This window comes from Lagopus leucura, unplaced genomic scaffold, assembly GCF_019238085.1.
Source record: "Lagopus leucura isolate 7727_CA_CO unplaced genomic scaffold, USGS_WTPT01 Super-Scaffold_100001, whole genome shotgun sequence".
NCBI lineage: Eukaryota > Metazoa > Chordata > Aves > Galliformes > Phasianidae > Lagopus > Lagopus leucura.
In genome coordinates this window covers 93572668-93596446 of record NW_024962262.1, presented here as the reverse complement: position 1 = coordinate 93596446, position 23779 = coordinate 93572668, and the positions used below count along the sequence as shown (strand labels likewise).

General features: G+C 41.2%; 5 protein-coding genes across 16 annotated transcripts in view; 3 read left to right on the top strand and 2 right to left on the bottom strand.

Annotated features, from left to right (window-relative positions):
- The window catches only part of SENP7 (SUMO specific peptidase 7), a 47413-nt gene extending 41605 nt beyond the window's left edge, over positions 1-5808 (bottom strand). For 8 of the 12 annotated variants that reach the window (XM_042867575.1, XM_042867583.1, XM_042867576.1 and 5 more), the window contains exons 1-2: positions 868-976; positions 145-191 (exon numbers count right to left, since the gene is read on the bottom strand). In XM_042867575.1, the coding sequence (XP_042723509.1) occupies positions 145-191; positions 868-964 (144 nt within the window). In that variant the 5' untranslated portion in view covers positions 965-976. Of the gene's footprint in view, positions 1-144; positions 192-751; positions 816-867; positions 977-1138; positions 1226-3647 lie in introns of those variants that run through there. The other 4 variants (XM_042867577.1, XM_042867584.1, XM_042867578.1 and 1 more) reach the window with 3 other exon arrangements.
- LOC122177836 (putative protein FAM172B) lies at positions 2407-5702 on the top strand. Its single transcript, XM_042867588.1, has 3 exons — positions 2407-2499; positions 2790-2863; positions 4119-5702. The coding sequence occupies exons 2-3, from the start codon at positions 2834-2836 to the stop codon at positions 5163-5165; spliced, it is 1077 nt and encodes a 358-aa protein (XP_042723522.1). The 5' UTR covers positions 2407-2499; positions 2790-2833; the 3' UTR covers positions 5166-5702.
- Positions 5809-6272: 464 nt separating the features above from the next.
- On the bottom strand, positions 6273-7944 carry TXNL4B (thioredoxin like 4B). Its single transcript, XM_042867589.1, has 4 exons — positions 7861-7944; positions 7577-7743; positions 7061-7212; positions 6273-6633 (listed from the first exon to the last, which is right to left on the bottom strand). The coding sequence occupies exons 2-4, from the start codon at positions 7706-7708 to the stop codon at positions 6468-6470; spliced, it is 450 nt and encodes a 149-aa protein (XP_042723523.1). The 5' UTR covers positions 7709-7743; positions 7861-7944; the 3' UTR covers positions 6273-6467.
- A 32-nt stretch (positions 7945-7976) lies between these two features.
- TRMT10C (tRNA methyltransferase 10C, mitochondrial RNase P subunit) lies at positions 7977-10545 on the top strand. The gene is made up of 2 exons (XM_042867572.1): positions 7977-8062; positions 9144-10545. The coding sequence occupies exon 2, from the start codon at positions 9175-9177 to the stop codon at positions 10417-10419; it is 1245 nt and encodes a 414-aa protein (XP_042723506.1). The 5' UTR covers positions 7977-8062; positions 9144-9174; the 3' UTR covers positions 10420-10545.
- Positions 10546-11741: 1196 nt separating this feature from the next.
- LOC122177833 (PEST proteolytic signal containing nuclear protein) lies at positions 11742-23478 on the top strand. Its single transcript, XM_042867573.1, has 5 exons — positions 11742-11822; positions 15745-15965; positions 18023-18097; positions 18587-18642; positions 19596-23478. Exons 1-5 carry the CDS (start codon positions 11768-11770, stop codon positions 19723-19725), a joined length of 537 nt encoding a protein of 178 aa, XP_042723507.1. The 5' UTR covers positions 11742-11767; the 3' UTR covers positions 19726-23478.
- The last annotated feature ends 301 nt before the right edge of the window (positions 23479-23779 follow it).

Genomic DNA, 23779 nt, shown 5'->3' with positions numbered 1-23779 from the left:
TAGCTTAAGCTAGTTCTCAAGAAAGCTGTTCCAACAACTTGAAAACAGGACCCCTGGAGAGTGACTGGTTACATAAGTACAGCCACAGCATCTCAGGACACCCACATCCTGAAAGCTACCTGTTATAAATTGTAAAAGACTTACACTGACATGACTTGAAGGTGATGGTCTTCTTTCCATGACTTTTTCCACTAGAAAAGAAAAACATAACTATATTCATACACATACAAAAAATAAGCTTAGCAATTTACATTTCATTTATTTGGAAGTAATTAAGGTTGCAGCAGTAGGCAGCAAGCAAAAAAACAAACAAAAAACACCCTTTTTCAGGCAGTTAGCACAACATAAGTTCATGAGTAGCCACAATGCAAGAGATGTGCTTCAGCAGGGCTCTGCATTATCAGTGTGTGCATATGGACTCGTTAACAAAGTTTCCACCAGAACTTGTCTCGAAGGAAGGTATTTACCCTGAAGCATGTATAGAATTATGTTTCCTGCTCACTAGAGCATAAGCAGGTCTTTGATCGTAAAAAGTGCCACAGAAAGATATTTGTAACACTGGAACACTTGTAATAATAAAGTAATATAATTCAATTTGTTAACAGATAACCTTCTTTGTCACTGGAAGAACAGAGCTTCAGAACCACAAGTGTTCCAAACCATTTCTTCTGTTTACACATACTCTGCATGAGACACAGAGAGGTCGTAAGCTCTTCAAACCTCACAACCTAACTCAAGAAGCCTAGCTCACCATTTAAGCCTGAATAGTTTTGTTTCCGTCAGCAATTTTTCAGCCCTAAGTTGGACAAGAGCAGTGTGTGTAGGCTACATAAGAGGGCCCGGCCATCGCCAAACCCAACGCCATACCCACAACTCCCGGCCGGCCTCCTGCGGGGCTGATGAACGGCCACTCACAAAGAGCGAGTGGCCGCTCCGCCATCCTCCCTGGCGGTTTCGCGAACATTGAACTAGGAGGTGACGCAGACACCCGCCCACCAGGACTGCGGCTCGCTGCCGGGTTCCGTTATATACCCCCTCTGAACCCCCCCCCCCTCACCCCTTAGCGGTTAAAGGGTTCCCGGAGCCCCGCCTACAGAGCAGCACCAAGCGCACGCTGCAGCCCCTCCCCAGCACCAACCGCTGTGCCGCCACCGTTGTTGTTGTTGTTATTGCTGTCGCCGCTACTGCCGTTCGCTAAGGCCCCGCCACCGCCCCCTGCGCAACTCCGCCGGTTACTTCCGGGTAGAGCCCCGCCCGAGCCGGGGGAACCGGCCCCGCCTGCTCAACAACGGCTGCCCCAGCGCCGACCCCGCAGGCGGCCCCTCGCAGGCCTGCCCGCCTGCAGCAAGGCTACGCCATTGGGAGCTGTGGCGGCGCTCGGCTTTAACTTTCTCCCACAGCCCGACTGGGACCTAGAGGGCAAAGCGGGTGTGACTCTTAGTGGCGGCCAGCTCGCGTCTGGCGAATTGATGAGCCACAGAACAGCGGGGCTGTCGAGGAAGCTAGTGCTAAAGGAGGGGAAATTGTGATCTCTGAGGGAACGCTACGGAAAACGGCTTGTTGCTGTTTGGTTGTTTTCCAGTAATTTCTAACCAAACGAAATGAAGTTTATATTGCTCCTCGTCGACCCCATTTTACTACTGAGACTTTCACCTCCATTTCAGTCAGAATCCTGAAGGTGGATTCATAGTTTAATTACAACTCAATTTGCACTGCCCCACCCTCATGCATCACATGTATACTGCCAGAACTTCCACAGCCCCATATCATACCATGTCACAGAATGGCCTGGGTTGAAAAGGACCACAATGATCATCTGGTTTCAACCCCCCTGTTATGTGCAGAGTCACCAACCAGCAGACCAGGCTGCCCAGAGCCACATCCAGCCTGGCCTTGAATGCCTCCAGGGATGGGGCATCCACAGCCTCCTTGGGCAACCTGTTCAGTGCGTCACCACCTCTGTGTGAAAAACTTCCTCCTAATATCTAACCTAAACCTCCCTTGTCTCAGTTTAAAACCATTTCCTCTTGTCCTATCACTACCCACCTTCGTAAATAGCCGTTCCATTTACTGTTTATATGCTGCATTCAAGTACTGGAAGGCCACAATGAGGTCTTCCCAGGGCTTTCTCCAAGCTAAACAAGCTCAGTTCCCTCAACCTTTCCTCACAGGAGAAGTACTTCAGCACTTTGATCATCTTAGCGGCCCTCCTCTGGTCCCTCTATAAGAGCTTCATACCCTTGTGCTGGGGACCCCAGGCCTGGACGCAGTACTCCAGATGGTACCTCACAAGAGCCAAGCAGAAGGGGAACAATCCTCTCCCTGCTGGCCACACCTTTGTGCTGAAATTTAAAAACTCCTGCAGCTGAGTAGGCTGGCTCCAGCTCAGCATGCAGTGGAGTAACAAGCTCAGCTGATGCAATGGTTTCCAGCTGGTGGCCTTGGAAATCCTTATAAAGACAAAGATCTTTTTCTTTTTCCTAAGGTGGCTTTAGAACTGTAAGTTTGATGTGTGGTTTTCTGAAGTAATAACAACTGTTTTCTCTACTTATTAGCATAATACTTTTATATCAAGTAGTAGAAAGCTCTGCAGAGCTTGTTTTAATAACTGCCACATGTAAAAGAAACTTCTGTTCAGGTGTAAAATACAAACACAAGATGTTAGATTGGAACTACCTGAAACTAGAGGTGACCTTAGCTGGCAGGATAGATTTCATAAATGTATTTAAGACTAATATACATAAAGTAATGGAACCTGAACTAATGTGGAACTTGTTTTCTTTGCACAGAGAAATTGCCTACGGTCCCAGAGTCAGAAAGATTTTCATCTGTGATGATGGCAGACTTTACAGGAGAACATACGGTAGGTAATGTTGGGTCTTGCTAGAATAAATTGTTAAATGGCAAATCTCCTGAAGAGTAATGCTTATGTGATTTATACTTCAGTGATGTTTATAATGTGGTAAGTGATGTGTAAATGCTAACTAAGTTTACAGGTGAAATATGTTAAAATCACACAATCACCAAGATTGGAAAAGATGATCATCCAATCAGATGACCATCCATCTACCACAAATATTCAGTTACACCATGTCCCTTAGTACCACATGTAAGTGTTTCTTGAACACCTCCAGGGCCAGTGACTCAACCACCTCCCTGGGCAGCCCATTCCTTATCTTTCAATATGAGCAGAAAAAAAGTAAGGGAAGGAAGGGGAATGGGTGTGTTTGTTATGTCTGTTTCTCCCCAACAGTATTTTTTTTTTTTTTTTAATCAAAACAGTGCTTGTAAAGTCAGCTAGAATACACACCCTTGAATACTGTTTGTATATAGAAATGTAGCACAAGCAGTTCAAACTGATTTAGGATACAGACTTATAAAAAAGAAAGAAATATATTATGCAACTGTTTCAAAAATAACAACTGCTGATTTTTAATTTTACACGTGGCAATGCAGGTATAAAATCTGTCCTCCAAGCTAGTTTATGCTCTGAAGTGCTGTTCATTAATACTTACTCCTTGCTACTACTAGTTGGTACTAACTTGCTAATCATAATGTGCTGGAAAACTGCAGACTCATTTTTTTAAGGATGAGAAAAAGACAGAATTGTTGGATAGCATGATAGTCTGTGAGGAAACTGCACTTACCTTTTCCTGTTTGTTGTAGAATGCTTTCTCTGCACTTTACTCAAAGGGAAAATGGGCATGCTGTTCCTAGCATAATTGTTGTCAACTGATCACACAATTTGAAAAATCATATGATGGTCTCCATTTTCAGTTGTAGTAACCTTGTGGGGAAAATTGAGGCATGGACTCCTTTCTCCTTATTCCCAGATAACACTAGTTAATTCTGTCATTCCACATTGTGGAAATTATAGAACAAGTAATTGTTCTAGAAATTCAATTGTTCAAGAAATTATAGAACAAGTGCTTACAAAGGAAAGGTTTGTATCAGTGTACTGCTGTTGCAAAAGGAATCTGGCTTTTGAGCAGGCTTACCAAAAGCAGTGAATGCTTTGTGTGTAACCACATGTAAATATTGATTACACTACAGCATGCTTTATGTAACTGTTGTATGGTGGTCTATTATTACATTAGCGTAATTTTCTTAATTTGCAGTGGTTACAAACAGGACATGAACTAAGCTTGAGGACACTAGTAGAGGGTTCAGATTATCAAGAGGAACTGAAGTATGATTTTAATGAAAAAGGGGAACTGAGGCATCTGGATACGAATGAATTCTTTGTTTTCAATTACTACAAAAACACCCATGAGAAGAATCATAAACGCTATCAAGTTTTAGGACATATGATTACCCAGTATGTTTATGAGCTCCTGCAAAGAGTCTGCGCACTGCAAAAAGTTTACATTCCTTCTGATGCTACAGAGGATGAACCAAGAAGTTTCTTTTTTATGAGTGAGAAAGCACTAACAAGTTCTTCTAGCATAATTGTCCTTCTTCAGGACCGTGGAGTTTTTCGTGCTGGCCAGTGGGGACACAAGACAATCATCAGTGAGGGGCTGTACCATGGAACACAAATACCGTTCATCAAAATGGCCCTTCAAAGCCACGGGGGAGTGATTGTACTGAATCCCAATGACAATCTCATTGACTTGAAGACTGAAAGGGAGAAGCTAAGCTATTCTACCAGAGAAGAATCACTGACTTGTATGCATTCCTGCCAGTGGATCACCAAGCGATGCAGCAGTAGCCCAGAGGAGCATACCATATATGTATGGGATCATTTCATTTCTAAAAGTGCAGCCAAGTATGTGGCTTTCATTGCCCATGGCTATGGTGGTTTGGTGTTCATTGATCTGCTCGTGCAGAGAAAATGGGAAGTGATGAATAAAGTGTTTTCTGTGGCATTCATTGATTCCATGCACAATATACAGCATCAGGCTAGAAATGACCTGCAGATACAATGGTGGATACAGAACCACTGCCGTGAATGGGTATCAAACAATAAGCCTTTAGGTAAAGCTGTAGGCTCCCTTGTCAAAGTGAATTGTCCAACTGTCTCTGCTGGAACTGAAAAGTACAGCTTAGCACCTTCCTACTGCTTGCGTTCCATCTTTAAGTACCTGAACAGCACCCTGAAAGCCAAGACCACCACGGCCTTTACACGTTCACCTATTGCAACTCGAAGCAGCAAAAGTTGGTAAATCAAGGTACACTGACTTGGGTTTTGATAGTAATCTCTTTTTTCCATAACCATCCCTACAACTAAGATCCTTCACTATGGAGAGACTTACAGTTTTAAGTTTGAAGACACTTGTATTTTTGTGTTTCTCAAAAATGAAGTTAACCGTGAGGAAAAAAATGCCTTCTTGAAAGCTTTAGGTCATATCCCTTCAGCTAGCTGTGACATATAAAGCTGCACAAAATAAAGATGTTAACTTATATCAACACTTGTCTGTACAATCTTTTAAATTGTACTTTCTATGGTGACAGCTTTGTAGTTGGACTAAATGATCAACAAAACTCTAATTTCTTAAGTGCATAAAAGGACAATTCTGGAATACACAAAGTATGCAAATGTGCAATTTTAAATCCAACGAAATCAGTGAGGCTACACAGAGTGACTTGCTGGGGTTATAAAATGTTAGCAACCTACAGTTATCAAACTGATACAAGAGAATGATGTAGCTGTTTCCTCTCAGCTGTTTTATCTTTTATAGAAGTGGGAAACAGTTTAAGTGTCCACATGAAAGGCTTGCAAATTACTAAAGGAAAAAGCCAAATAGTTTTTAAATATGTAAAAGAAAAAGCTATTCTGAATTTCCAGTTTAATTGTGTGGGAATTAAAAGCACCCCATGTCTGCAAAAGAGCTCTGAAGGCTGATGGTGCCTTGCCCTACATCTTCAGATCCCATCTTATTAAGAAAAAAATAATTGCTGAACAGTAAGATTTGGAACAAAAAACAGTGTCAAATTCCCTTTATGTTATTATTATGTTCATCTGTTTCTGATTTTAGTAATTTCTGATGCTGTCTGAAAAAGCTTTCATACCGTTACGTAGTAATGGGTAGAAATATAAAATTCCATTGGAAAGGCACAGAGAGGTAAGTACTTTCAGTAACAACTGCAGCTTTTTAAATACAGCTTGGCTAATATCATATTTGAATGAAAGTAGTATTGAATTAATAGAGTACACTACTGTTTAGTTCACTTATGAACATTGTGCTGATGCCATCATTATGCATACAAGCAGCATATCTGTTCTACAGCTGCTGGTCAGCATGACACTCAAGTACAGTCACTTACGTGAATTGTAGATGTTAACAAGTAGCTTTATTTGTGACAGAAGTACTAAGTGACAGAATGTCTGTCTTCAGAAAGAGACCAATATGATCCTTCACTATAAATGCTCAGTGTGCCATGGTGTCAGCAGTGGATAAAAATGCTGAGGAAAAACATATCTAGAATATCTGCCATTCCCATAACTCTTTAACTCAGGTCAGCCACTAAATTCCTTGGTAAAGAAGGTCATATTTAGGAATATTGCTGGGATCAATAGGACTTCTCACAATAAGCTTTCCGCGCATGGCACCACGGTAAATCACTTCAATCAGATCTATGAAGTCTTGCTTTGTTTTGAAGCTTCCTACAAATTTGGTGTGATCTGGAGACCTAAAGATAAGCATAGAATAAAAGTAGTATTGAAACATTGAAACATTCAAAACAAAAACATAGACAAGAAAAGTTGTATAATGAAATTAAGGATTTTGACTTGTTGATTCTGAAAGAACCACATCAACCAAGTCAGGAATATACTATGACCTGATATCCGAAGTCCAAGAAGGTGCAGTGTTGTGTCTAGGGTTTTAATCATGCCCTGTTTTACAGAGTCCAGCATATTTCACAGCTGGTACCTACTTACAATGTCAGAGTGTTTCAAACTACTTTTTAATGCTATGTACTTCCACCTTCTCACATATCAGTGCAGATTCTATCAACAGCAATACAGTTTTCAAGCATTACCTGTTGTAGACAAGGTAACACAGAGACTGTTAAATTACTATAAATGTAACAGACAATGTCAGGTGGGATGACATACCCATAATCAACCTTCATGTGCTGTCCATTGAAGAAAAATACGGTGGATGGAATATAGCTGATGTCAAAATACTGGGTGTACACAGGAACCTTGTTCACATCCACCAGGTAGATGACTGCCATCTTACTCAGGTCATGAGCTGTCTTGGCAAGCTGACAAGAATGAGGCAGACAGGGAGAAAATGGATTGAGACAGAAGTGGTAATAAAGGCATCAAGCTTTATGAAGCCCATCTCCATTAGATCCTATCAGTTTAAGCAGGGCTGGAATGTCCCATCTACCTCTAGCACTTTATACATGCATGCATGCTAAAGTGTCAAACTGTCGAGGGTATGAATTCGTGTTACTTTTAAGTGTCAGCCGCAAACACTACCACCATCTTTATCAGGCACCCTATCACCCAAACACAACCTATGGCACTGTCCTGTGAACAACAGGTATATCTGGAGTCTTCATTTATATTGAAGGAGAAAAAAAAAAAAAAAAAAAGGAAAAAGATAAAAAAAAGACCTCTTACAATATCATCGAGCTGCAGACAGACAGCATCGTTATCTCTTCCGAACCGGAGGACCAAAACCTTCTCTGCCACGCTCTTTATGGCCTGATCCACCTCCTTCTTAGAGCTCAGCTTGGGCAGCAGGAAACTCATCCTGCCAGCGCGCAGCCTCTACCGACCCCCCTCTCCTGACGATCACAGAAAGAAAAAAAAAAAAAGATGAAGGATGACAAAATGAAATCAGCGAGCCAGCCCGCCCGCGCCGGGAGCCCAAACGCGCGGAGATACAGCCCTGGGGCTCCGACCGTTGCAACGGGCAGGTGATCGCCGGAACGACTGTTCAGAACCCGCAGAACGCAGAGATGGGCCAGCAGGCCCGGGCAAGAAAGCGAACGGACTGACTCCTCCCCGCGCACGCGCGGAGCCGCGCTCCCGCCTTCCCGACGCGCAGGAGATGGCGGCGAGGATCGGGGTCGTGTGCGGGAACTGTTAGTCGCGCTCGCCCAGGTATGTAATCTCCTTTAGTAGGGTTGATCATTAGCATTCCTCCTCTCCCCAGCAGTAGGCCTTAAGATCAGTTTGGGTTTGGTTCATAGTGCAGCCTCAGAAATCATAGAATTGTTAAGGTTGGAAAAGACCGCTGAGATCATCTTAGTCGAACCATCAGCCCATCACTACCATGCGCCCACTGTATTCCTCAGTGCCACATCCACACGGCTCTTGAAATCCTCCAGGGACAGTGACTCCACCACCTCCCTGGGCAGCCTGTGTCAATGCCTCACCACTACTGAGAGGAAACTTTTCCTAATATCCAACCTGAACCTCCCCTGGTGCAACTTGAGACCTTTCCCTTTTATCCTATCCCTGTCACACGGGAGAAGAGGCCAACCCCCACCTCACTACAACCTCCTTCCAGGTAGCCCTAGGAAGCAGTAAGGTCTGCAATCCCAGTTCCCTCAGCTGTTCCTCATAACATTTGTGCTTCAGACCCTTCAGCAGCTTCATTGCTTCTCCTTGGACACTCTCCATAGCCTCAATTTCATTCTTACAGTGAAGTATTTGTGCTGCTAAGAGAGCCAGGAATAAGGACCTCAAGGTATATAAGCGTTCCTTCCTTGGCAGTACTGTTGGCTTTGCAAAACTATAGCAGTGGTAGTTGTAGGAGCTCAGCGTCCTATTATATGGAAGCGTATAGAAGAATTAAAACAGGTACTAAAATAAAAAAGAAATTAGGTAGGTGTCTGGATGTAGTTTTAAGTTATTTTCAGTCTCCATGCAGCATTCTGCTTGCTTCTGTTGCAAAGTTCGTATTTGTCAAATGGTAGCTGAAAATGAACACTACTGAGAGACTGACTGCATTTTGAATTGCATTAGGTACAGCTGTTTTAAGCAGTAGAGCTAAACACACCTGTTCGTAACAGTGCCATATACGTTGTTTTTAAGTACAGTAGAAAAGCAATAGTGGAAGGAGGAATTCCTGGTATTCCTCAGGAAGTAACTTGCTGTCTGTCAGCAGTAATAAGGATGAACATCTATGTTTTCTTCATGACTTCTGAGAAGTTTTTCCCCCTCTTGTGCTTTTTTGCAGATAATTGTTTGAACACAGCACATGTTCAAGTATGCGGGCTGCTAATTTGCTTCTGAAAAAAATTGTAAGATGCTCTGCCTTCTCATTTTCAATACAGCATGGGATGAAACGAGATTTGTTTCCACTGAGTAGAACTCTGATTCTGTCACCTTGCCTGAAAGAGGACAATTCACGCAGTTCCTCAGAAAAAGTAGATTTGGATGCGTGGAAGAAAGTAATGAAGTCTGGGTTGCAGGATGTCAGTGAGACAGTCTCTGAGCCTAAGGAGATCTCTGCTTTGGCTGCGGCACGTGAGACTTTGGAGTTGTGGAGGCTAGTTGGTAGAGCAGTTCCTGAAAAAATCAGTGAAGAACAGCTAAAAGCTTTTATAGAATGTCCTTCCAAATCAGCCCAAAAGAAGTATTTAAAATTTTTGCATCTTAAAGAACTGTATAAGAAAAGCAACAAAAGAAAGATGGATGAAAAAAGGGAAAGGAGGCTGGAAACGCAAGAGGGAGCTTCAGAAACTGAAGAGCCCAAGAAGAATCCATTTGTTTGTTTGTGGAGCAGCTCTATGGATAAAGCATACAACTGGAGAGTTGCTCAGTCTATGATCTTTGGGCAACCTCTAGTGTTTGATATGTCTTATGAAAAGTACATGTCTGTCAGGGAAGTAGCAAATACAGTGAGACAAATAGTATTAAGTGAAGGCTGTAATCGAAGATCTGTGGATCCGTTCCACATTCACTTCTGTAATTTCAAAGATGATAGTCTGTATCATAAGGAATTTATCAAACATTATAGAGGAGCGTGGGACAAACTGCTTATCACAGTGACAGACCAGTGCTACACAAACATCTTTCCAAAGGATAAGCTTGTCTATCTGACTGCTGATTCTCCCAAAGTAATGAAAACTTTTGATCATAACAAAATCTACATTGTCGGGTCTATAGTTGACAAGAGTATAAAAACAGGAGTTTCTTTAGCACAGGCAAAACGACTGGGGCTAGAGACTGCAGCCCTTCCATTGGAGAAATACTTGCTGTGGAATTCTGGTGCTAAAAATCTCACGCTGGATCAGATGATGCATATTTTATTAACCTTGAAAGATACTGGAGATTGGAAGAAGGCTCTGGAATTTGTTCCCAAAAGAAAGTACTGTGGCTTTGTAAACAAGCCTATGCATGAACTGAAAAAAACCTTAAACTTGATCAACGTGCTTAAACTTGGGAAGAGACCAGAAGAATCACAAAAGCGATTTGCAAACAACTACTCCAAGAGGCTAACACAAAAATAGAGTGATGGAGAAGAAAATTATTTCACAGGCAAGCTATAACCCTAAATGTGCCAATTTCTTGAGACTTCTGGGACTGTATTCTGTAATTACTGTTTGTCACTAAAATTTATTGGACTAGTTCAAAAAGACTTTCGTTAGAGCGTTTCTTTTTTTTAATGACTGTGTTATTGGGTCTGCTTGAATTTACTTGCACACTTCTGAAATTATGCAATAGAAATTAGATTACACCGTATATGAATCTGTTCACTGGAGTCATAATGGCTAAGGGTGATTCTTAAAAAATATGAAGTTTGTTCTCCAAGGAATACCTGAGTGCTGTGGGTTTGCAAATCCACAGCCTTATTCTAAAAGATTAGGCGAGACCAAAAAGAAGACACTTTTCCTTGTTTTTGGTGCATAAACTGACATTAGACATGGAATCACAAAATTGTTAATGCTGGAAAAGACCGTTAAGATCATCTAATCCAACCACCAACCCATCCCACCATGCCCACTAGCCATGTTTCTCAGTGCTACATTCACACAGTTCTGAAACACCTGTAGGGATGGTGATTGCAACACCTCCCTGGGCAGCCTATGCCAATGCTTCTCTGCTCTTTTAATGTGAGTTTGGGGAGTTGTGGAAGTTGCGCGGTTTGTCTCTGAGTGTTCTGGGACAAAGGAATTCACAGTTAGGAAAGAATATCCCAGAGTTTCCTGAACCTGCCAAAAAATACCTCGCGCTCTTTTGAGTGGCTTTTCCCTGCGAATGACTGTTTTCAGTCTGTGTACTGCACATTTGCCAGACTACTGGAAGTTCTGAGATGATAAAGTCATCTCAGTGAATACTTAAAGACGTGCAGAGTGCCTTTTATTTTTTATGACAGCTCAGTGTACATGGATCAGTCTGCAACACCCGGTGGTCAGACTGCAGGGCGTCAATGGGCACCGTATGAATGCGAGAAGCATCTGGATTCGTTCATAGGCAATTAAAGCGTCTTGATTTCATCAATTGCGTATGCTGGTGCTTCAAATTACCGATCGCATATAGTGGTTTGTATCCAGGAAAACGAAGAACGGGGCCCTCTGATTTATTTTTTTTTCTAGTGAGGAAACGGCTGGGAGAGAGGGAAGCGGGATGACTTTGCCGCAGTCCGGAGAGCATCACTCAGCTCGCGCCGGCTCTGGCCCCCGCCTGCCGGAAATGTACCACACGAGCGCCGCTTGAACTTCTTTCCGCCCTCCATGCGCGGCTTCCGCTTCCGGTACGGCCGCTGTGCCTTCTCCATGGCCGTGGGAGGAGCGGGAGGTGGTGGAGCCGCGACGTCGCGGCGCGCATGCGCTGCGCGGGAGGCGGAGGCGGGGGAAAATGGCGGACGGCAGAGCGGAGGGGGAGAAGGCGAGGCGGCCGCCGCCCGCAGGAGGTGAACGTGCAGCGCCTCTCGCCGCGGGCCCGTGGGGCGTGCTGTGGGACCGGGGGCGTCCCCCGGGGGTGGGGGGCGCGGGGAGTGCCGCCCCAGGGGCGGATAGACTGGCCTGGGCCGGGCCGCGCTGCGCTGCGTCGTGTGCCCGGCCCTGGGGTGAGGGGCGGCCCGGGCCTGACCGGGCCTGAGGGGCTGCGCGGAAGGGGAGGCCGCGGGCTGGGCACGGCGCCTGGGGCCGCTTCGGCCTCATGGCAGCGCTTGTGGCCGGCGAATTCGCCCTGCCGCGCTAAGGCGTTCTCTTATTTCTTTATTTTAATGAAAAAATACGCGGAATAATTCTGCCGTGTATTGAGAGAGATTTCACGATTACCATTGAAACACTCAACGTTGGCTTTAACAACTGAAGCGCCTGGGGAGTAGTGATACAGTGAATATCCCCTGTGTGCCATCTTGAGCATCACAAGGTGTTTTTTTTTTTGGTTTTTTTTTTTTTTTTGCTTGGCAGCAATCCACAAGTTTATTATTTAGTTTTGTATTATTTAGATATTTCTGTCTCCTCATGTACTGCTTATCATTGGTTCTCCTGGAATGTTTTATCATGTGTCTTTCCTTCTTGCCTGCTTTCTTTTTGTATGACTTAACATTGGGAAAACGGTGACTTGTTAAAGCTTCCCTTCCCTGGTTTTGAATTAAATATTGCTAGAAACAGAAGGCACTTCTTTGATCTGTTGGAAGATTAAATTTGGCTTGTAAACCAAATAGGATAGTGTTAAGAATGAATCGTATGTCTGATCACCAAATATGAGTGGTGATTCCTGGATTCATGTTCTGTTTTTATTATTACTACTTTATTTCTCATTTTGTGTGTGCAATATTATAACTGGCCAGTATTACTCTGCCCAGTGTCCATACTGTACCACCTACTTCTCTGGTGTGCTGGAATGTGATGTTAATGAGTTATGTTACATTAGCCCTAATGCTGGCTGTTATTCCCCAGTGACTTTTTAAAGCAATCTAGAGCCTTCTGTTTTTTGCCAAAATCGATGTTTTTCTTCTCGAAGTTAACGTAGTTGAAATTCAGTCCCACTCCTGGGGGAAGATAGCCCAAAATGCTCTGCATTCAGCATTGTTGCTCTTGTCACTTCTAGCATCAAGGCAGTGAAAAGATGTCCACGTGCACGTACAGCTTGTTGATGCCTGTGAGGAAAACTCAAATATGAAGCAGTGTGGCTTCTTATCATAGAATTATAGAGTATCCTGAGTTGGAAAGGACCCAGAAGGATCATCAAGTCCAACTCTTGGTTCCACACAGAACCAACTAATATTCAAAGCCTATGTCTGAGAGCACTATCCAAAAGATTCTTGAACCCAGCAACTTGGGGCCGTGCCCTCAGCCCTGGGCAGCTCATTCCATGCCCACTGCCCTTTGGTGTGGAACCTGTCCCTAACCCCCAGCTGCTCCTCCCCTGACACAGCTCCATGCTGATCACTTGGATCCTATTGCTGTCACCAGAGACAGTGTTGTTACTGTGATCCATGAAAAAAGCACTGGTCAGAGGTAGATTTCCAAATAGCAGTGGTGCTTGTGATAGGTGAAATAGGGCTATCTAGAAATCCCTAGGAAATAGTAAAAATTCTTTAAAAATATGTCTGCATTGGCTGGGGAAATAACAGAGACCTGCTTAAGGAATGATCTGCATCTTTGTTTCTAACTGTTTCCTCTGGAAATAGAATAGTACAGCAGTTCCTCCCCCCCGGTTGTCTTGAGCCATTTGTAGCACCTTCATCAAGCAAGTTTTTGTAAGGAAACCATTTATTTCAGCAATCTGCAGTCTGTCCCAAGTAGAGCCTGGCAAAAGCAATGGCAGTAGGATCTAATTTTGTGAGGGAGGCTATTTAACATTTCCTGGAGAAGGGTGAGAAAAAGTGTGTGGGAGTTGGTACAGCCAACTCTAGATGGTCTCAGGCTTCATGTTTGTTTAGTGATGTTCTAGAATTTGCAGTCAAATTATTAAGCTGTAGGGTATCATAATTTGATTTAGCTTCAAGCCAGCGAGAGTTTAGGAGCCTGGAATGGTCCAGTGTGACCTGAAGTTTGAGCTGTTGTGGTTGCCTTAGAGGCAGGCTTCTAGATCAACCATTCCAAAGCTTTCCGGGCCATTGAATCTTATCCCTGCCCTCACATCACCTTGCAAGCTGTGATGTACCTAGGTTAGAATAGTAATTGAATATTCTGTTTCATGAAAAAGCTGTAAAGAGCTTCTCATAGCCCTGGAAAGTTCTGTTTGAAAGCTGTCTTAAGAGAGCAACCGGTACCCAAGGTCACTAGTGAAAATGGTGCCTGTTTCTCTTTTGTCTTTGTTGCTTTCACGCTTATAATTTGAGTCAGATTTCCAGTGATGCAGACTAGTGCTATTTTTTAATAGAGTGAAGTTAGAATTTTTTACATCTGTGTAAGAAAGAAATTTGTTATCTACCATTTTCCCAATGATGAATGAGAAATCAATTTTTGTTCCTGTCTCTCACTATCTTGACAACTTGAACATTAGGGTAGAAAGTCTATATGTTCTGTTACTGAGACAACACTTCTGATTTAGGAAGTAGCAACACAGAGTTGGTAGATAGGTAGTAAGTGTACTGAATGGATGCCTGAAAAATGTCAATATTGAGCAGCAGTGAAAATTAAGGCAATTAAAAACAAAACAAATAAGTACCGCTACCAAAACCCAACCCAACAGACCTGCCAAATTGGAGCGTACGTCTTTCATTTTTTCTTTTCAGGATTTCCTCACGTCCTTAATTTTCCTTTCTCCTGACACTCTTTGCTTTTTTCTTCTTTTTTTTTTTTAATTTTAATCCCAGAGGTACAATCTTGTGACCCCCAGTTCAGACTAGCTTCTCCCCCATTGCTCTGCTTTATTTGTCTGCTTTTTGTTGCTAGAGAGCAATACCAAGAACTTTTCTTCCCTCATAGTCTGAATTTGCTGTTTGCGGAGAGTCTTCTTCTCAACTTGATGAGAAACCACTGCTGGTTTTTCTTAGACTGATAGTATGAGCACTTGCCTGTCTTTTCTCTAATGCATGCTTTTCTTTTTTTTTTTTTTTTCCATCTGCTACTGCAGTGATTTGCTTATTGCAGCAGCAGAGAAATGTATTTTTGCTGAAGTGTTTGCTATGTTCACTGTGAGTGTTCCAAGGGCACCTTTGTCCCTTGGCATAGCTGAGGCAACCGCGTCTGTAGGAAATGAAAATGTGATTCAAGTCCTTCTTCTGTGGACCACTGTTCAACTACTGTGTTCTTCTACGATTTTATGCAAAAATAGAAAAGATGAAATCTATATATATGTTTTCTCAGTGCTGATTCCTTTCTCAAGCAGAGCTTGGCAAATTTATTACAGATGAGATGCGGACAAGCAGTGACTTGAAAAATGACTGAGACAGCCGGCCTGACTGTAGGCACTTCCCTGGTCTTAGAGTTGTGCCAGACAGGCCAAGAGACTGGCATGGACACGTTGTTATAAAAATTTAGTAGAATTAATTTTAACTTAGGTCATCTGCTCTAGGTTTGGAATTGGGATTCTAGTTTGTGAAACTTTATCTATTGCAACTTAAACCCTAAAGAGATTTAGTCATCTGCACTTAATTTACTACGTGAACTTTGACTTCCATACTAAATAAATAGATTGTGCTTCAAGATTCTTTTCGTGGCTCGTACATGGGAAGTTCTGTATTAATAGTGGAGTGCTTGTGATTTCTTCTGCTTTGTGTTTTGCTGTCCACTAAATGTACATTGGTGACAACTGCTGTCACTTAAAGCACCTAACCTATTGCACTCAAAGTATAATGCTTTTTGAGGTTGCTGCTCCCATCAATCTGCTCAGTAAAAATAGCTCATCTTGGTAAGTTGTTTCGACTTCACCAGGACCTGAAGAAGAGGCAGAAAAACCTGTGAAAACTAAGACTGTTTCTTCCAGTAATGGAGGGGAAAGTTCGAGTCGCAGCGCAGAGAAACGGGCAGCTAATGAAGAAGCTGAAGACTTTATCACAAAGCCTGCCCCTGCCAAAATGTCCAAGTTTGGATTTTCCATAGGCAGTCAGACATCAAAGAAGGCATCTGCAATATCCATCAAACTAGCAGCAAATGTAAGTTGTCTGCGGGCTTTGAATTTTAAGGAAAAGGGGATGTACTGTGGGGAGGCTTCCTTGCAGAAGGCAGATCTTGAATGAAATGTGGGTGACTTGGATGAAGATTAAGAAAGCATTGCAGAGCCACCTAGTCATGCATATGTAAGTACTTCAAGGTGATTAATACCAGGTCAGTTGTCTTAGGAAGCATAAAACCTGGTGGAAATTAACTATAGATCTCTGAATACGCACAGTAATTTTGTAATGAAATTTGATAGTCTGGAATAATTTCCTGAGGGAAATGAGCAGACTCATTAATCTGTTCAAGTCACTTTGAAATGAGAGCTGGGAGCTTCGTTGCATGGGATGCTTAAAGCTTCATGAAAGCAAGCGCTCTCTGAGGTGGCCTTAGTAAGTCTTCCATTCTGAAGATCTTGTCTTTGCATGGGGCAGTGTAGTTTGTTTTTCATAACTCAGCTTGTTACTTGCAAGGTCAGTGTGATTCATTTCCTGCTGCATGTTTTGTAACCTTTTTGAAGGATTTGTTTGAAAAGACAATTGAAATAATGTGCAAGAGATAAGACCTCATTGCACAGATCTCTAAGAATTCTTATGCTTTGCGATAAACAGTGAAGGTTATCCTTGTGCTTGTTCTGAAGTGAACCTGATGCTTCTCCTTACTACAAAGTAGACCTGTACTAGCTCAAGCAAGGAGAAGCCAGATGCTCCCCTTGTATTGAATGGTTCATTTATACTTCCCTTATACATTCCACTGCGATGGCTAGGTTATAGATTCTTGTCTGGATTAAGTTCAGACTGTAATCATGAAAGACTTGCACCTGCAGTGCCAGCATTGTGCAGATCTGCAGAAGATGAAAAGAGTTGTCTGTTATTTTCACATGGGAAGGAAACCTGGGCTAGCAGCATTCCAGGGTATAAACACAATTAGGTCAGATCAGACTGAAAAATTGGCAGATCTGCCTTCTGAGCAACTAGCAAACTCAGATTTTTCATGTAGGAAGCTATTTCCAATGGCAGTAAATTTATCTCAGGATTTCTGGCTCACTGAGTTTAGTGGGTGATTGACATTGTACCATTTATGACAGTGCTGTAGCTCAGCCTGTTTCCTTTTAGTTTAGTTTTTTTCCTTTTTTCTTACTATGCTACCCATTCCTCTGGAGCTGATGCTTTTAAGAGATGACACAATATTTATATACTATAGGATATTGGATGAGCTGTAGGCAGTGGTCTGAGGATTATTCCGCAGTATCAGCTTCCAAAATATGAATGTATACAAAACGATAACCAGTAAAGTGGTGATGGATGAAGCAGTGCATATAATTGATTTAGATAAAAGTGCTGTTGAAGCAAGCTGTTACTGATGATTCAGCACTTCCTTAGTGGTCTTGCAGAGAAGACATCAGAAGTGACTCTATTACATGTGGCGATCATGAGTTCAATAGCTTGATGTGCTTGAAATAGTGGAAGTTATTTACCAGAAGTCTAAAAAGTACTTTTTCAGAGGACCTTTATACTGTTCAGGCCTCTGTAGCGTGAGTGACAGAAAGCTGTTTATCTGTGAAAAAGCAAGAAAATAAATGTATCCAACTTCTTGGCATTAATGAGTACTCCAAAAAGAATAATGAAAATGGTAGCGAAGTAAAATTCTTAATACAACAGCTTATTTGGGTTCTGATCTAATTGTTCAAGTCATGCACCAGTGGCTGTGTGTCCCCGCAGTGTGCTGGTAAGTTGAGATTTACTTATGGGGAGCTGTAATCTGAGAAGGCTCAACCAGCTTTTCGAAGAATTTTTTGCACAGATGAGCAGCCATTTTCCTTTTCATCAGAGAAACCTTCATCTGTTCTGATTCAAAAGAAACCTTCATCTGTTCTGATTCAAAATAAAATACTTTTCCTCCTCATTGCCCCCTTCAGTTTCAGTGAAAATGTTTGACTTTGTTTTACCGTGTTATTTAAAATGCAAAGGGTAGCTTTCTTTTTTTTTTTTCTTTTTTTTTTTTCTTTTCTTGAGTTAGTAGATTTAACTTTACTCGTGTATTTGGTCTCTTTCAGAAGCCTAAAGAGCCCGTTCCAACCCTTGCTCCAAAAACCCTTTCTGTAGCAGCGGCTTTCAATGAAGATGAAGATGTGAGTAGTAAGCCGGTGATTGACACAACTTAGAGTCCCATTGGTGCAGGTTAGAGTTAGGAGGAGACAGCAAGTCATTTAATTTTTTTTTTTTTTTTAATATAAGTGACAGGGATTTTATGCTTAGAAGCATCTCCTGATTTTCCATTTAAGTATGTACAATTCTGTAGTACTCTACTGGTTCAAAAATTGTTAAATATACTGATAACTTTTCCTTGAAAACGAAATATACATCATTGGAATTACTGGTTGCTTTCTCTGGGCTTCATAAAAGACAGGCAAAGAGAAGTTCTGCTCTTTTTGGTTTCTTAAGTATTTCATGGTCGTGTTGCTGCTCCTTCTTGCACAGAGATGATCAGAGGAATTGTTTGTTTTTATTTATTTTTTCTAAATCACATTGCTTTCCTGTTGGGCTGCATTCATAATTTAGCATTGAGATGTTCATAAGATAATGGCCAGCCACACTCTGAACTCCTTTTTCCACTGTAGAGTGAACCAGAGGAAATGCCTCCAGAAGCTAAGATGCGTATGAAGAACATTGGAAGGTAAGTCAGCTGTGAACTGTGGTTTGAAGAAGGGTGAGCATGGAAGAATATCAAGTTCAAGTCTTGCAGATGGCTTACAAATACAGGAAGATGGTTCAAAAAGTTTTTCTTCAGAAACAAGCACAGTAATTATAGATCATGTGTTTCTATTGTAGTTTAAGAGTAGTGTGCATACGTTTTTGTGTTGGATCTAATTGCTGCCTTCTTCTGAGGAAGAAATTTGTTCTACGTCACTAGTTTTCTTCTTGGAGATTAGTAGTCAAGAGTTGCAAACTGCAAGTTTTTGTTTGCTGCTCAGTCTTATATCTTGGTAGTTCCCCATTTTACACGTTGCCCTGAGGTCTGTAGTCTGCTCGGATTTTTAAACTCATGCTAGAGAAAGATGAAGATGGTCTTCTGGAGAGACAAAAACACAAACAAACAGCTGATTTACTTTTAAAATAAATACGTATTGCTCTTTTGCTTGACACAGATTTGAGGCACATTAGGGTCAATCTTAAATATAGGGAAGGCTTTACTTAAGAGAGAGATTAATCTTGAGCATATGTATTTTGAAGATGTTCATCATTACAGATTGCTTTTAAAATCAGATCCCTGAGTTGACTTCCTGCTAATGCAGGCTTACTGCTTCTCAGTGAATTTTCTTCTCCAACGGTAGATTTGGATCCTCAGCTTCTTTGCCTGTACTACAAATGCTTCCCAGTTAGCAGCAGTTACTGCCATTTCCACTCCCTCTGCTGCCCCATCTCATCTTGACATGCCACAGACAGATGAGTTTTTTTCACCAACTGACAGTTGCTAGTAGCTAGGACTCCTGACATAACTGAAATAAAGAAATGTGTGGTAGTTCCTGGCAGCAGGTTGGACTTCAAACTGATTTTTTTAGTGCCCTGTTGCACTAATTACTGTCGTTAAAGTGACTTTCTCAACTGATGCTGTTTTGCTTTTCACAGGGATACACCAACCTCAGCAGGACCAAATTCCTTCAATAAAGGAAAGCATGGGTTTTCCGACAACCAGAAGCTATGGGAGCGAAATATAAAATCTCATCTTGGAAATATCCATGACCAAGAGAATAACTAAACAATGTGGATTGAGATTTGGGTGTCTGGGGGGAGGGGAGGGTGTAACATTAAAGGAACAGTCTCCTTTTTTAAGAATGGTGTAAGACTATCTTTGGAGCCACTTTTTTAAGATTTTGAGTGGTACACTAATAACTGAGTTTGAAATTAGAGGTAATTTATGTTTTGTATACAGATCTCAAGGCGTTTGCTAATTTTGTAGTTCCATGTGATTAGTTTCAAAAGGTTACAGATAATAAAGAAATTGGAGTGGTACCTTTTTAAGATTTTTTTTTTTTTTTTTTTTTTTTTTTTGTCAGTGATTAATTAAGGTGAAGGAAAAAGGTTACTGTCTCTTTAATCAGGTTAACATAGAGTGCTCTTGCATTCTTATTTCTGGCTCCCTCTTCCTAACAGGAGAAACAGTTGGCTCTTGGGAATACTGCTAAAGAGTGAGCATTGTCTTGTGCTAGAAGTGTTACTGGACTATTCATTTGAATAAGAACTTAAACAGGAAACATTAAGAACCTGGGTTTATTTTTTTTCCCCTGCAGTTAACTTTTTGTTAAGTCTTTGCAAACTAGAAATTATGTTGCTCTGAGTGGCTCTGGTAACTTAGCTCTAATTTTGTTTAAAACTTCATGTAGGATGTGTAACATTCTGTGGCCTGTTTCACGCTGAGGAAATGGGCCTTGTCTGTATATTAGATACAGTCTGTAAAGAATATTCACTACAAGGATAAGTCAGTATTTTCAATGTGCTCCTCTTAAGTCATTAGCCTTCAGTAGTGCTTGTTAGCATTTCCTTGTGAATTAAATAGAGACTAATATTAAATGCAACAATGAGTGGTACACAAAGGCCACCACCAGAAGGACAAGATAATGTACGTTAAGCTGCCCGTTTGGTTGAAATAGTTTTCTTTACTATGCCTAGAAGGAATAAAAGCCACACCAAAAATCAGTAACTCACTGCTTAAGTATGAAAAATCTTAAGATGCACTTTCCCTGTCTTGCCATGTAAAAAAAAAAATGCCTTGATGCCTGTGTCTTCAGTGGATGCTATCTGGTTTCAAAAAAATCCTGGTTTTGCAGTCCTAATGCGTGTAGTATCAACTAGAAATAAAACTCATCCTCTTCCTGTCTGTCTGCCTTTTGCAGTAATTTGGAAAAATGGCAAAGTAACAGCTGCAACAATAACAAAAAAGCTTGAAAAAACTTAAGGTTCTTTCTGAACTCCAATTCCTGACAGCATCAACAACTGCTTTCATTTTAACCTGGAACTGATGGTAGAGTTCGGTATATTAATTGCTTTCATCCTCTCTCTAAAGCCTTTCTTCATGTTAAATTTAAACCTGCAAGTGCAGAAAGGAAAGTGCATCTTCAGTTGTATTTTTTTTATTTTATTTTAGGAAAGCTCTGACCACTTAGACTTTTGAGTTTGTATGTTCTAAAAAAATATTTTTTGTATTTTTGTATTGTATGTGTAATCTTTTTTCTTTTGAAGTCTGATGCAGTTGAATACCTGTAACTATTTTCTTTAAAGGCCTTGTTATAAACGTAACATAAAAACGTATACATTATTTTTTTTTCCATAGCAGAAATCTTTGGTTTATTTAAAACAAAGAAACAAACAAAACAACAACAGATAACCCAACCTGGGTGCTATTGGAGCTTGGCAAGGCAAAAAGAAGCATTTGCGTTTCACTTACTTACTACATGTGGTTGTATTTGTCCAAAGAAATCCTTGAAGATAGTAGGTATTTTTAGTGAGTGGCTGTTTTATCTTGCTTCTTAGCAGTTACTGGATACATTCTTGTTTTCTTCTCTTAGGAGAAAGCTAAAGGGGATTTGGAATAAGAGGGTAACAGCAAGACCTATTCTTTCTTAATTAACCCTGCTGTCTACCACGTCTTCCACTTCTTTGCCTGCAGCAGGTATTGATTTCAACAGTTTCCTGGTACTTAGAGGCAGAGCAGCACACTTGCTAGGATGTAGCTTTTGTGGAAGTCAGATAACAGTTTTATATTTGTCTGATTTACTTCCGTGGTCAGTAAATGTAATTCCAGTCTGTGTGAGAGACTGCAATAACTAATAGATCTGAATTGAAGGTAAGCCGAAATTCTGTCTCTCAAGTTCCTTCTCAGTGCTGTGTGGAAGAAAATCAAATCAAGATTGCCTAAATCCACTTGGGACTGAATGTCTGACAGGCTCGATCTAGTAGTTACAAAGGTGTCTGTTGTCTGATGCAAAGAAGAACTGATCTGAGAAGTATGGTTGAGGAGAATGTTAGCTGGAACTTCCACTTGGAGTTCTGGGCTTCCTCTGCAATATTCATTGTCTGAATATAGTAGTAATAAAGGGGAAGGCTATATATTTCAGGGATTCTGTTTGTTTTTTGGTAAGAATATTAAAGAATTCTAAAATTAATTGTGAACTACCTGATTTAGCTGTCCGAAGTTCTTCAAGGGCATTTGCAGAGAATTTAGCTGCCTTGTAGGGAGATGTGGTTGACTGTCAGTAGTTGAAATGTGTTATCCACACAACGTACACTTTTAACTCAGAAGGCTTATGCTTGCTTAGCAGTAAAGCTTTACTTAGCACCTGAGAAGCTTGTAAAACATTTAAGATGTAAGGTGAAGGCAGAAATAATTATCCGGTAACCTTTTCCATGCCTAAACCGCATTTGAACCTGCTTTGTGGCTGGGATGTTGGTGTATCCAAGCTCATTTAACACTAATTATACAAAAGATAATGAGTGTAGGCAGCTACTGGTAGCGTTTCAAGTGTTGCTGGTGCAGCCCCTCAGTCTCGATTTCATTCCTTTGAAAATGTGAGAAGCGTACTGTCCAGATTCTCAGAATCTATATTTAATCAAGCAGAAGGAAGTATGAAGCTGTCTGTCTGTAAGGTAACAGATGATGCTCTTTTAATTTTGTCTGTTTACTTCCTTGTAGTAGGTTACGTAACTACGGCACTCAGACAACTTTGGCAAAAGCAGATGTTATGTCATGGCATCCTCACCCTGGCAGCAGACACAGTTGCATTCAGGCCTGTTGTACTTCATCTCTGCTAGGCCTGTGATTCTTAGAGCACCTCCTTGTCAGAACTGACATGGCTGTGCTGAGTTCTGTATGCTGCAAGTGCTTTTGTCAAAGCTTGGGTTGTGAGGAAGCCCAGAAGCTTTTACTGCCTAACAGAGTTCTTTCACTCTGATACGTGTTTGAATCTTAAAAACGACACTGTGTTTACTTCGGAAAGCTACTTGTTAAATAACAAGCCATTGCTTCTGGGTGGAGGCATGGATATCTATACAATTAGAAGCATGAGCTTCAGGTTACATTTTAACCTTAATGTAGAACTTATTAAATGTCTGTGAATTTCCATTTCTAAATTAAAGAGTGATAGGAGCCCGAGCAGATTTAGGAACCAAGTAAACCTTTAAAATTTAGCGTGCATTCATTCTGCAGTATAAATAGATATGTGCCAGCTTCCCTTCAGGGTAGGTAGAGTAGGTAAGGGTGGCAGTGACTGCCACAGCTAGCAACTGCAATATAAACTATCTGATAAAGTTGTGTGCAGTGAGATCTTGAAAACCTTTGCTCATCTTTGACCTCAGAGCTCATGCCTCATGCCATTTCTTAAATTCAGTTCCTTGGATTTCATAGTGAAACAGATGCTGAAATTTCAGGCCGTGAGCCTATGTTAATACTTTCCTTGAAGTACAAATATATTAATCTAAGGCAATGCAAGTCATAATAAAAATACAGTTCTCCTTTTTTTTTTTTTTTTTTTTTTTCCTAGCTTTCCATAATTTGTAATCATTATGTTTTAAGTGTTGGCTGATGCTTGGTAGGTGGTTATAAAATGGTAATTCAGCCTTTGCTTTTGTGCAAAAAATCTGGTAGTTTTTCATATTCATACATAAGCAAAACTGCACTCTGGTGTTGCAGACACAAAATAGAGCAGTATAGTGTGAAGACTAATAATGAAGCTAGTGTATCTTAGATTAAAAAAAAAAAAATAAAGCATATCTTAAGTGCTTGTTTAGCATTAGTCTGGGCTGCTGAACTTAGTGGT